Below are 13,377 nucleotides of genomic sequence, written 5' to 3' on the forward strand. Positions count from 1 at the left end.
GGGGGGAAAGATTTGTGGCTAAAATTAAAAGAAAAAGAACATTGGAACAAAACGTGCAAATTTCGCTCCAGACGACCAATTCCCTCAGGTGTAGCTCCCTCGTAGATTCATTGCCTGGACGAAACATATCAAAGAAGAAGAAAAAACGAAGCAATGGCAAAAAATAATGAAATTGGGCCAATGATAAATGAAAAGGATTTGAATTACAGCGATTGGCTGAATTGAAATATTATTTGGCATTGATCACAACGCCTCAATCTCGGCGATGCATTTCTCGAATTCAGACCAATGCCTCATAACAACCTTAGCGCCCAGGCCCAACAGAGTATTTGCAACCGCATCCTGTTGAGCCTTTCCGTGGTAACAGCCCACGTAGGCGATGACGGGGATTTCGGAGCGAATGGCACTCAGCGTGCCGCTTTTGCTGTCCTCCACAGCAATGCACTCACTAGGGGTCTTATTGAGAACCTTGAGGGAGTGCAGGTAGATTGCTGGGTCAGGTTTTGTGGTCGGCACAGGGAGGGAGGTAGCCGCGCTGAAGATGTGTTCCGGTTTGAAATACCGTTCCTGGTCGACCTTCTTGATAGAAGCCTTCACACGGCGGAGAGCAGAGGACGAAACCACAGCCATGTCGTATTTCTTCGAAGCGAAGAGCTTGGCTAGCTCCTCAGTGGATCCTTCACAGGGTTGTGCCTTGGCCTCTAGCTTGGCTATGACACGGTCCTCCTCCTCCTTGACGTATGCTTCAAGCTCAGGTTGAGAGAGATTGAAGTTGAACTTGGCCTGCAGGGCCACCATCATACCACGGAAATTCTGACCAACAAAGTCGGTGATAAGCTGGGAACCGGTGTAGCGGTCAGGAATGCCGTGCTTTTCGAGGATCTCGTTGGCGATGTCTGCACATGCTTCGAAAGCGAGTTCCTCCGAGAGGACAAGCGTATTGTCGCAGTCAAACAGGAGGGTTGTGATCTAGAAAAGGATCTATAGTCAGCATCCGTGGACAACTATTGAACAACCAAAGCGAATAAGGGCACAGGGTGCGGGGATCCACCCTTCATCCAGCAGCGCAGATGATGGAGAATGCGTGGAAAACCTTACCTTAGGCATTGTGGCGTAGTTGAGATAGTTTACTACGAAAGGGATATTCTTCGGAATGCAAATAGAGAATCCTGATGTAGGTGGGAGGAGTGTTGGTGGGGGGTCAATATTTGTTTGTTGAAAATGGATGTTTGTTTGGTGGGGTTGGGGATTTTTTATATCAGAGGAATCAGGATTGGCCAAGAGAACCAGAGGACAACAAAGTGGTACCTAGGGAATTACAAAAGTTTATTCACCAGGACAGTGATTATTGAACCGTTTCACCAGGCAATGAGTTACTGTCGAGTTCAGTGGCCAGTGGATCCTTATATTTTCTTGCTTTGCAGTCGGACAACTGGTATCATCACCATCACATTGGAGATCAAGCGGAGCAAAGCGGAGCCTATGATTTTATCATGAGGGGCAAATTTTTGTTCAGCATCTGCCGTTTTTAGTACCCTGGATGATACGAAATCTTCCTGAGTTCTGCCTCAAGTCACAGAATATCGTTACAAGACTCATGACTGACCCACCTTGGAGCAATTGATAGGTAGTCCCTGTGCTGAACAGAGGGAGCATCCACCTCCGGCCCCGCCTCCAGCTAGTTCATCAAGGAGTGACAAGCCATTTTGACCTGGTTCTGGCCGAATCGAACGAACCCACCAGCAACCTTCGCACCAAATGATCTATAGGCGCTACGCTCGATGAGAACAAGATGCGGCGAGCTCAATGCTGCTAGCCCACTAGCCGCAGCCTATCGTTGGCGTGTGGATCCAGAACTGAGAACCACGGCCCCTCATTCCTACCTTTTCCTTTGCTTCTATGCCCCTTTTTCATGAAAATCATAGAAGAAAGCATAGGGGAGAGTGGTGTGGAGACATGAAAAAAGGGAGAAAGAGTCAATGAAAACAATTACAACTGGTTCTGAAAAGGACCTACTTTTGATATTACTGCAAGACGAAAACGGGGACAACGAAATTTTTTGGCTCAGGCCGCATTCGGCGATGAGATTAGACTTGGACGAGGCCGCCGCACCATTTTTTCCCCCTTTCTTCTGACTCTTCAGGTTTCTCGCCCGTTAACAAGCCTGAGCCCTAACAGCAAACACGACACCCCCTACACGGATGGGGCCACAAAACACATGCATATGCAGGAGTGTATTGATTTTCGAAATGCGACTGCTACCCAACGTTTGACGACATCTTTGTGGAAGACCTCTTGGAAGTGACAGCGACACCCATGAATGTGTCGCTTAAGCGCTTTCAATTCTTGATCACCCTGTTCCAGTCACCCAACATGATCGGCTGGATATGAGGACGAAAAGGATACATTCTCAAAGTGCCAATAGGAAGATGTTCTGCAATTGAACACGTCGCTCGAAAAGCCCCACAATTGATAAAATACCCCGCTGTACATCATTTACGGGCAGCTGCCCAACGTTTGGGTACAAGGACAACTGACGCCAACTGTTAACCCCCCAAACCAATGATTGAGATGCAATTATTATATTCCACATTACAACGACGTTGTTTTAAGAGATAATACGGCGATAACTTCCCACACTAAAATAATACGCTGCGTAAGCGCAATCTTACAGTTAGGACATGATGTCATTGCTTCTCATTCGGGGGTCACGTGCACAAAAAAGGATCAATCCTTAAGACGGGGCCAACCCATCTTAACATGTTTAACAAAAGGTTTTTAGAAGGTTTACCCATTTGCCACGGACCGACGTTCTCCTGCCCCTGAACTCCCCTAGCTTAGCCGTCTGGGGTAGGGTGCGTAACCCTACGGGTGCTTAGCGACAAAAAGGTCGTGTATCCTTTTGTATCAGCTTTTTTGATGTCGAATTCGGTGCTAGCTCACGTTATTTTATTTTAGATCGAGGACACGCTTGTGCCACATTTACATAAAAAATTCTTTGTCGGCGAGATATCTGTCGGAGTCATACCCTTCCCTGTTTGTGCGGTAGAAATTAATTTAGCATGTCGTCAAAAGCATCCATTGAATGGCCAGCACGGGGAAACTTTCGGTCACTTACCAGTGCCAGAACTTTTTGTCCTGTCTGCTTAACGGAGGCTTCCATAGTGGTTTGTGTAGGTTCCTGATCCCAACAGGTAAATTACCAAGAGGAGCCGTCGTCCAACCATCCCTCTCTTTCAAAACACTGTTAGCCTTGTTTTCCAGTACCCTTGAAAACATGGTGGTTTCGACATCGCCTTGCGGAATTCCAACAATGGAGTTTAGGTACATTGCAACAATGCTATCGGACCACTTGGTTCTAAACTCTGGTAATTTGGTGACTGAAAGTTGCCTAAGCCAACATGGATCATTGGGGTCCTTTAATTTACCCAAATTTCGCATTATCAATACCCCAATACAGGTGCTTGTGAGGGGTTCTTCCTTGACATGCACGCGAAACCTGAATCTGGAGTCGCAGAATCGGCACTTGAAGCCTCGACAATGCAAGCAGCAACAATTTTGAACAGTGTTGAACTGATGTATAGGCCAGACCTTGTGACGAGCCACAAGGTCGGGCCTATATTGTTTTATGACACACGGATCACCTAGGTGGAGATGGGGGCACAGAGGAATATCCAAGGCCAAGAACGCTCTTTCGGCGTCCGCCATAGAGGGGATTTTGGCAGAAGGATAGATCGCCACGAGGGTGGTTGTGGTAAGCACTTTGCATTTACCCCAGCGGACGATAGTCCACGTTTCATCCTGAAAAAGACAAGGACGTTCCTGTAACGCAAGAGCCATATCAAATGCGTCATGGGAGCACTTTGGAAACTGGTAAGCTCGATTACTAGACTTGCTGAGGTGCACCACATCATCAAAGCTCGCACTTTGATAAGGACAAAATTGCAACAACCCTCTCCGATATCTTTTGCACTTGCGATAATGCGGATTCTGATCCCAGTCTAGCGGGTAGAACATGGATTTGTCATGCCTCTTACTCCAGCACATCCTGCAAGCCATTTTTTTCAACCCAGGCTCACGCTCCAGGAGGCATTGGAGTTCGAACTTCCCCTGTGTCGTGAGCAACCTCGTGGTAGGATAATTGTGATAAAACAGCCGGCACACATATCTTAAACACTCCAATTCAAACGGCTTGAGATGTTGTACAATGAGGAGAACGATCTCAGGGGGTAAGCGGTGGAGGGTCGACTTCTTGGAATTTTCCACCTCACCAGGTGTGATAGAGTGTTGGTACATTTTTGGGCAATATTTACCACCATCAAAAGATGAGTATTTGCACTGGCTGCATGTCAACTGAGGGCCATGGGTGCAGCGATCGTCGGACTTGGGAAATTTGACTTGGAAGCATCGAAATATTTTCGAACGAAGCTCAGGGAAGGTTAATTTGCCAGGTGGATTCTCCTCCTTTGGGGAAGGACGATTCGGCTTTATCATGGCAGTGATAGTATTACGTCAAGTCAATGAAGAGGCAAGTTATTCTATTGGCAGCTTTGAATTTCTTTCGTTTTCGTTCCTTTTTGAATGAGAAATAATATGACCGATAAATTTTTGGAACATGAGGAATGCGAAAATAAAAAGAAATAAAAGGATGCAATGGAAGGGGAAGGGATGGTAAACTCTGGAATATAAGTGGTTGAATGTTAGGATTTTTACAAATGACATCAATATGCGGTCTACCAATGAACGTCTTAAACCACTAGCGCTTCATATACACGTTGGAAAAAGGTAAATTGAATCAAAACTAAATCGAAGTCTGGTTTTTGGTTGCTTCCCAGCTAGCAAGCCACCCGAGATTGTAATTCCGCCAACATCTTACCAATTTTAACGGTTGAAAGTTATACCTTGCGCTTATAAGCAAAGAAGCCCCAGGCATAGTTGCCGGTACAAGATCTGGGGCAAACGCTCTGCTGGTCGAAAGCGGATGCAGGAAGGTTTACAACTTTGCCTGCCAGAGCTTATATATCTAGCTGCGCTTTCCCTACTCGGATTGTGCAATGGCGCACGCTAGATCCACGAAAGTGATATGCGGTATGTATAAAGATTGCTAGGAAAGGTCTGACTCTTCCCACACTTTCCTATGGTTTAACCGAAAAATTGGATGCCCTTTGGAGATTGCAAAAGCGACCGGGCTGTGAGGTTGAGTTTTGGAGCTATCACTTTCCTCACTCAGTCTTAATCTATGCGAATATAGAGTAAGGGCTTGGGGGTGGGAATAGGATTGAGGTTCCTTTAAGTGAGCAGTTCGATTATTGGCATGCGCTTAAATTCCTTCGGGAAGGGGAGAAGATAGTAATGTGTGGACCCGGGGGAGCCAGAGAGACACCAGGAGGATTCTTTGATTCCTACTAGCACACTAGTATTCACTCGAGAGTCAGTACTCCTGGGGTTCGCCGTCGACTTCTTGCTCAGAGCTTCTCCGTGCGACGTAATAATTGCATCCCAAAAGATTCTCTTCAGAATAGAGAACTAAGGCGAAAACCAGAAAATCTCGGGAGGAGGGTCGGTTTGCCGGTTTTAGTTAGCCGAGCTACTCTCAAGTAATTTTGAATCCCCCACTAAGTTCGGCAATCGGCTTCAAGGCGATTGGCCGAATTACGGCAATTTCGGCAACGTGTTGGATCCTTCGGAATACAGGAAATGGCACCAAAGAATGGAAATTCTCGTATTTGCTATTTATACCTTGCAGGTCGGTTTATTTCATTTGTGAAAGCACTAGTAATTCTGTTCGTTCCCGGGCTTGTAGCACGTGCAGTGTTAAAGCCGGTTCATCACTGCAGGGCGTCATCATACGATTCATTATTATTTCCAATGAATGGAATATAATGTTCTTCCAAAAAAAACAAATAATTAACCAATTTTGACAAAAATTGAGCTTAAAATTTGTAGTATTCATACGTCGATTGCAGATTATTCGGCTGCCCCACGGCTAAAATTCAACACATAACCGCTGCTGGCATTTGATTGGCTGCTTCCAACCTCACTGATTAGTTAGCAAACCAAACAAATTTCAGCAGCCAAACTGTTCAGCGAATGCGAGCAAGTTACTACGAGTATCGCAAAGGATAAAATCCTTAACATGGCCAACCCTAGCCCTTTCCCTACTTCCATATCATCCCTCCATTTTCCATCTTCTGCTCATCAAAGTATCTCCCAAGTCCTTTCCTCGCTTCGCAAGTCCGCGCTGTCAATCACCAACAGGCTACGGTCCATTGAGGAAGATTCAGAGTTTGCCGAACACGTTGCGGATCACTATGGTTTACCGCTCGTCGCCAATGAGAGATGCGGTAGCTGGTATATCCCCACAGACAGGAAGGCTGGAAGTGCCTATTTCAAGAGCACTGATGGCCACGAAGGGCAGTGGGATTTCAGTTTGCGCAGGCTAAACTTACAGTTACTAGATATTCTAAGGGAGAATGGAGGGTAAACTTAGTCCTTGTTGAACTTCTACATTCTAACCTGGATTTAAGATTTGTTTTCCTAATTTCGTATTAATTAGGTGTGTTATCGTGGACTCCACCAGAAGAGGCAAATGTATGTATACGTTTTCCGACATGTCCATGATGATCCTAGTATGGGTACATATACATCTGTCAAAAGTATCCCATTAGCAAAAGCAATCGCTTTTCATCACACGCCCTGTATGTCTAACACGATATTCCCTACTCAGCTATGCCCGATGCACTATCCAAAACAGTTCCTATATGGACCGCTGTCTTGAATAGGGCCCTTTTCCCGGATGAAAAAACGTTTCACGACGTCCAATTCCCTCCAGGCTTCCTGGGTGCTTCTGAAGAGTCACAGATTGAAAAGCGAATTGACGGTTTTGTTATTTCACTAAATGTAAAATTTATTTCCACTTTTCTCTTGGTTTTAATGAAGGAGGTGAAAAATATAGATATATTTCTATATATAGCTACTAACACCAATCGAAGTCCCTCAAACTCAACATGCAAGGACTACAATCACGCCTCGGCAAGCCCATAAGACTTACCTGGGCTACGAGAGAATTGCTTTGGCCCGAATATACTGAGAAAGAAATGGATGCTTTCCACCTCATCGTTCTTTGCTCTGCCTCGAAACGCGTTCAGGGGGCGGAGATGTCTGAGGGCGGCTATATCCAGGGAGCCGGAGATGATAGTGAGGCGTGGTCCTGCGGCCTTACTCCGAAAATCTTTTGGGACAATAGATCTACCCTGTTCGCTACTGGAGAGGAAGACTTACCGGCTGTGATTGATGAATTAATCGGGAAGCATCATCGGGAGATGGGAAATGAAGATGCCATATTAATACGGCCTACCAATAATATCTATATTGGGAGAAGTGGCCGAGGGAGCAACTCGGAGCCAGCTGGTGTGGGAATAAATGAGGAAAGACTATTCGATTTACGGATTTCTTGCAATGCGCCAGACGCAGGAGATACGGATACATCATTAACCGAGCCTACCACAGAGGAAGATGCGAAAGCCTTGAACCTTGGGTGCCCTTCAGGGAAACTTGGGAGCCGGCAGCTACGAAAGGTTCTCAACAAGGTTGAACAGTTTGTTGCTTTGCATTTATCTCGTGATCCTTCACAGTCATTGATTGTGACATGCGATAATGGCAAGGACCTGTCTGCCGGTGCAATTCTCATGATAATCTGCCTGTTTTATAACGAGGAAGGTGCGTACCTACATTGTCCGTCAGCGTCCTCGATATGCTTGCACGATTCTAACAAAACGATACAGGGAACTTTGAAGGACCTCGGCGAGGTGCTTTTATTAACAAAGAATATATTCGACAACGCCTCGCTTGGGTGATATCGTCCAAGCATGATGTGAACCCCTCACGGTCAACCTTGCAGTCGGTCCACGCATTCCTCATGAAGAGGCCCTGACCCAGAACCATTGCATAGAGTGTCGTATATCAACCGCACTTCCACGAACAACATATCAATGACATCAAACTCGCTCGGAAGCAATTCTACGATAATTTCCAGAAACCATCAAAACGAAGTGAATCTGCCATCTCTTAACGCCAGCACGATTGCACCCTCATCCACCTTATCAAGCGTGTTCAGAGTAACCATACCCTCATCACCACATCTAATGACGAAGTCGCATTTGCTTGGACCCCCTTATAAGTAATGGAACGCTACCTTTTGACAATCGATAGCTTAGCACTGTGTAATTTTCCTGCTACGACTGCGGGGTGTTGCAAACCAACAGCAAGACAAAAGAACCTCAAATCAAGTATACTAGTTGCGATATATGTAAGTTGCTCTGGGTGACAAGAGTTTTCCCTTGCCCAGTTGAGATTTCAAAAATGTTTGGTCCTTCCCTACCCGTGGATGTCCGCCATCCAGTTGCATTGCAAAGTCATCTTGCTCGCTCTCGATAAGGGACCCTCTATTGTCATTGAATATTGGATGAATATGGACGCAAATATTGACATCATTTGTTGATGATGCCGAAAACTAGCCAGATAATCTACTTTTCTTTATTTCAATATGTGCGGCTGCAGATGATCCACCTTACAAAAAAGGAACCCATTTTCAAATTTCAGGTCCGCATATAGGCCGGTCGTATCTGACCGGAAACGCACGGAAGGGGAAGTTGTATCTGCCCAGGTAGGTAGGGGAACTTTAGAGGCCCTGCGTTATAATACAGCAATATTAGCATTTCTGTGGTGATATCATCATTCACATGCATGTGGCAATCATGACACTAATCATGGCATGTTTTGTACAGAGCTTGGCTCTCTGTATATGTTGTACATACCTCACCTGAAACTCGATGAATGCCACCATAAATCCATCGTAAATCAAATCCTGCGATCTTCTGGTATGGTTAACTTACACCATTCCCAGCCAATATTTGAAAGCCGACTCTAGCTATTTCCATTTTGCTTTACTATCTCCAAACATTCTGAACCATGGCGGTGACGCTCTCTTCGAAAACGGATATCACGAGCCTGAACGATACAACTTACACCCTCTCTGCAAGCTTAAAGCGGTAAGGGTCGATTTCAATAAATCTGAATTAGGGGTTTGAAAACTGATAATCCATAGTTTATTCCATTCTTCAAAATTCACGGATATCACAATCCAGGCGGGGGAAGAAGAATTCAAGGTCCATAAGCTCATCCTCTCTGGTCAATCGGAGTATTTTTCACGTATGTTTAGTGCAGAGTGGAAGGTTCGTCAGTCTCGATCTCCACTTCACTGTCGCTGACATTTGTACTGATCACGTTAGTTTAAAATACTAGGAGACTGCAACCGACATTATCAAGTTAGAAGATGATCCTCGAACGATCGAAGCGATGCTCCGTTTCATGTACGGGCTCGATTATGATAGTAGCAGTCAAGGGCGCACTTCACCGATGCTTTTCGCTTCCAAAGTGTATGTTGCTGCCGACTATTATGGCATTCCAGAATTGAAAGAGAAGGCGAAGGCAAAGTTCAAGGTCGCTGTGCGTGCTTGCTGGAACATGAATGACTTCCCTATTGCCATCGTGGAAGTCTATACACGCACCCTGCCTATGGATCGGAACCTACACAATATACTTGCGAATACGGCTAAAGACCATTTTGAGCTGCTGTTGCAAAAGGATGAGTTCCTGTGCACACTCGAACAGTGCGGACGCTTTGCAGCGGATATCGCGAAACTCCTGGCGAGCAACTATTCCTCAATAAACGTAACAAAGTATAAATGCCCCAAATGTAAGATTGAGTGGGAAGGGAAATTGCTCACCACCGTATCCCTTCCTACCTATTGCATAAACTGTGGATGCAAGACATATTGGGACGAACACGTGCTCAAGTAAATAGAGCAATTTTGAGATACCCCCAGTTGAACAGAGAAGATGAGCTTCTCAAGGGATTAAAAAAAGAAAGGCCTTGAACTGTCAATATTGACCAGAAAACACTTTTCCAAACACTTTTCCCAAACAATCCCTTCGCTATTTTCAAACCGATATATCCCATCAATGTATTTCTACTTGGCCAGAAGTTCTCTGATACTACAATTTGAATTCTAGCTACCTTGCACAGGAATCCTACCCCTATTATTCTGGTTGTAGGAAACCTTTCGCCACTTAAATTTCATGGAAACCCTTTGCAACTATCTCCGAAATAGACTAACGTAGTGATTTTTTTTTTCTTTCCTTCCCGTTGTGTTCGCCTTAGAATGTGGCATTCTCCGGAGTCCGCTATCATGATGAGAGTGTGTAGTAAATAAAAATGTAGGTTTGAGAAATGAACTTGGAAATAAAAATAATTTCCATAGCTAAATTAAAAGAGTGGAGTTCAATCAACTGCGAAACGGAGTAGAGTAATGGACTTATCTTACAGATCGTTATTAGGCATGATACAAACATTTCCCCCAAAGTACACAGCAAGTATTGAGTCTCATGTAAGGAACTTCAACCCTGCCACTTCACCTTCCCTTCCCTCAACACCTTCAGCACGCCTAGTGGCACAACTCCCTTCTCTACAATTGCCAACCCACCATATCTCTTTGCCATCTCTCTGCAATACAACTCCGCTACCCACTTCCAGTACATATTCATGGAATGCCAACTGGATGAAATTGGAGCTAACTTTTCGTCTGGCGAATCGTCCAATCGAGACTGCTCACTCATTAGCTCTGGTGTCCGATTGACAGAAATTTGTTCAGGGCAGACGAGCAACTCCTGATATGCCAATACGAGGTTCTTGCTGGTGGTTTCGGTGTATTTGTTGAACTCTTCTAGTGACATGAAGGTCTCGGGTGCCTTGTACGAGGGGGAAGAGGAGCCGTCGCGCCCACCATGGCTGCGGCGATATGTGTTTAGAACAAAAGCGCTAGTGTGGCTAGGTCCATGCTTCTCAAATCGTTCCTTCGCGGCTGAATACGCTTTTTCATCTTCTATAAAGGCTTTCTCCAGAGTCTTTTCCGGGGTCTTTCTCATATTCTCGCGAATGGCGAGGAAAGGGATCAGTGGGTTACGAAGATCTAGGCCTCCGAGCTCCACGGGGAAGTAGAAGACGCCATCAGGGAGATTGTGGACGTTGAATCGCTGAGCAATTACAAGTCTGAGATAATCTATAGCATTGTGGATTCGAGGAGTGGACGCGTATGCGTTGCTGGGTGACATGAAGAGCTCATTCTCTATCCGTTGCAGCGTAGATATTGCCATTTCGATGTGCTCGCGTCCAAAACACATTGCGGGCTTTCCAAAATTGTTAACAAAGAAGCGAGCAAAATAGCTGTTCCACGCTTTTATCCAGCTAAAAATGCTTCGACAGGCATCCAGTTGGTGCTTGAGCTCCTTAACATGTTCATCTACCTGTGATTGGTCGATAATGAATCGACCTTCTCCTTCATCAAGCTTGAGAAATCCCCAACGCAAGTCACCCGCGGGAAGGGCGTTGTTATTGATATCTGATGCCGAGGAAGTGATGGACATGTTGTCAGCACCACCCTCATCCACGCCTTCGCTCTCGGAACTGCTCGTTTCCTGATGGGAAGACCGAGGGTTCTTTCCAATTAATCGCGCTGTCCCGGTTTTCTCCTCGTTAAACTCAATCCCCATAACTTTGCTGAACTCAGTCATAGCGCCCCAAGCACGAACACACAGTTTCTCCTGGCCCCAGAACCAAAAGTCGTCATGGAGGCGATAAAGGAAGGCACCATCTGCGGATTTTGAAACGGAATAATCCATGCAGAAAAGCAGCGCTTCTCCAAGGAAGTCACTTAATGAATGAGACATTGGAACACCTCGCCTCCTTATTCGCGCTGGAGCATCAGGCCCATCATTCACGAACCTCACTGGTGCTTCGAGAAATGTCTTAAAGAAATTGAGCCAGATCTGTGGCATATGGAAAAATTTCAGGACCGTCAGCAGGGTTGAATGCGGGAGGGAAGGCCCGAACCATTTGAAGTCGGACCTTAATACTGTTATTTTCCCATGTAGCGTAATGGCCACCCGGGCCTCTGTAATTAGGAGATGAAGCAAGGAGTGCTTCCGGTCAATAGGCGAAGTAGAAAGATCCCCATTAATGTCGGAGTCATACGTAGGAGTCTGGCCTTGGGTAGACGGGAGCTGGCTCATAAAGTAGGATCTCTCGAACGTTTCTCTCCTAGTTTTATATAGATTCGCTTGTGCATCGTTGTCGCCTTTAGGGTTTTCATGCAGAAAATATTGCCGCCTCTCCAGGTCGCGCTTCGGAATAGGTGGTGCGTTCCGCTTCCACGCATGCGAATTGAAAAACGTTCCAAATATGCCCTTGAACTTCACCCCCCATTGGACTCCTAGGTAGTGCAAGAAGAGTGCATCAAGAACGTCTTCGTCCATATACACACGGTATTTTCCGTTCAGCTGTCGTCGCATCTCAAGCGGTATAACTTCGCTGCCCCATTTCCAAGTATCAAGTTGAGCAAGACGCATGTTCAACACATCCGCAACCTCTTGAGCAACGTCCTCATTCTCGAGAAACCCTTTGAGTATGACTACCTTATCAGGGGAGAAAATATCACTCGAAATGACCCCGCTAATGATCCATTTGAGGGTACTCGGTGTAAATGCTTTCTGATCTGCAAGCATCTCCTTCGAAAAGGCCTTAACCGAACTCCGCAGGTCCTTGAGAGCCTGCTGGGATAGCCTGGTTTGAGCGAAAAGCTGCTCGAGGTACCGTTCAATAGCGGCTGTGTCAGATTGAGCTGGATCAAACACCAACGACTCCCATTCCGCCCGCTGTTCATGCATCTCCTCCCTCCCAACATGCTCGGACTGCCCTTCAGTTCCTTCCTCTGCAGCTGGGTCGTTAGGGTTTGTGAGCCATTCGGTAACCAGCTGACTAAAGAACAAAGCATGCTCATGCTTTACGCTCCGGAGATCAAGGTCTCGCTTCAGCTCCTCTTCCCACGACGACAGTGTCCCGCTCGATATTGACGAGTCATATTTACTTTGGAATAAGAACCGTCTAATGTTCCGATACCGGCTCCTGGTTAACCCATCGCACGAACGGTCATTCCAATCACGTTCCGCATCATCTTTGTCGGATGTGTCCAAGCCATCACCGGGAAAACCCTGGATCTTTGTTACACCTTCGAGAAGGATCCTCACCCTTTCTCGAAGGTCCGTTTGGCTATTGGCTTCCTTGAGAAGCGCTGATTTGCGAGACTCGAACAGGGCACGCTGTTTCTTGAGCTCGGTGATTTTCGTAGCAGTGATTGATTGTAAAGCTTGAGGAAGGGCAGCAGTGGTCGACATCCTGACTGCCATCCCCCGGGAAACGTCTTCGTTTTTGATCAAGCAAGCTGGGCGCAGACAAGACGAAGAAAAATATACGGACAAGGG

General features: G+C 46.1%; 5 protein-coding genes across 5 annotated transcripts; 2 read left to right on the forward strand and 3 right to left on the reverse strand.

Annotated features, from left to right (window-relative positions):
• Positions 1-227: 227 nt before the first annotated feature.
• Positions 228-1,197, reverse strand: HCBG_05515 (HAD-superfamily hydrolase; the record flags this gene model as incomplete). The annotated part of the gene is made up of 2 exons (XM_045432564.1): positions 228-969; positions 1,099-1,197. 2 exons carry the CDS (start codon positions 1,105-1,107, stop codon positions 244-246), a joined length of 735 nt encoding a protein of 244 aa, XP_045286680.1.
• A 1,785-nt stretch (positions 1,198-2,982) lies between these two features.
• Positions 2,983-4,296, reverse strand: HCBG_05516 (uncharacterized protein; the record flags this gene model as incomplete). The annotated part of the gene is made up of 2 exons (XM_045432565.1): positions 2,983-3,034; positions 3,119-4,296. 2 exons carry the CDS (start codon positions 4,294-4,296, stop codon positions 2,983-2,985), a joined length of 1,230 nt encoding a protein of 409 aa, XP_045286681.1.
• A 1,819-nt stretch (positions 4,297-6,115) lies between these two features.
• On the forward strand, positions 6,116-7,933 carry HCBG_05517 (tRNA a64-2'-O-ribosylphosphate transferase; the record flags this gene model as incomplete). Its single annotated transcript, XM_045432566.1, has 5 exons — positions 6,116-6,480; positions 6,557-6,591; positions 6,728-6,900; positions 6,993-7,719; positions 7,785-7,933. The coding sequence occupies 5 exons, from the start codon at positions 6,137-6,139 to the stop codon at positions 7,931-7,933; spliced, it is 1,428 nt and encodes a 475-aa protein (XP_045286682.1).
• Positions 7,934-8,970: 1,037 nt separating this feature from the next.
• HCBG_05518 (BTB/POZ domain-containing protein) lies at positions 8,971-10,172 on the forward strand (the record flags this gene model as incomplete). The annotated part of the gene is made up of 4 exons (XM_045432567.1): positions 8,971-9,050; positions 9,107-9,233; positions 9,328-9,757; positions 10,075-10,172. The coding sequence occupies 4 exons, from the start codon at positions 8,971-8,973 to the stop codon at positions 10,170-10,172; spliced, it is 735 nt and encodes a 244-aa protein (XP_045286683.1).
• Positions 10,173-10,458: 286 nt separating this feature from the next.
• On the reverse strand, positions 10,459-13,290 carry HCBG_05519 (uncharacterized protein; the record flags this gene model as incomplete). The annotated part of the gene is made up of 1 exon (XM_045432568.1): positions 10,459-13,290. The coding sequence occupies one exon, from the start codon at positions 13,288-13,290 to the stop codon at positions 10,459-10,461; it is 2,832 nt and encodes a 943-aa protein (XP_045286684.1).
• Between the last annotated feature and the right edge of the window lie 87 nt (positions 13,291-13,377).

This window comes from Histoplasma capsulatum (genome assembly GCF_000150115.1).
Source record: "Histoplasma capsulatum G186AR genomic scaffold supercont2.7, whole genome shotgun sequence".
Lineage (NCBI taxonomy): Eukaryota > Fungi > Ascomycota > Eurotiomycetes > Onygenales > Ajellomycetaceae > Histoplasma > Histoplasma capsulatum.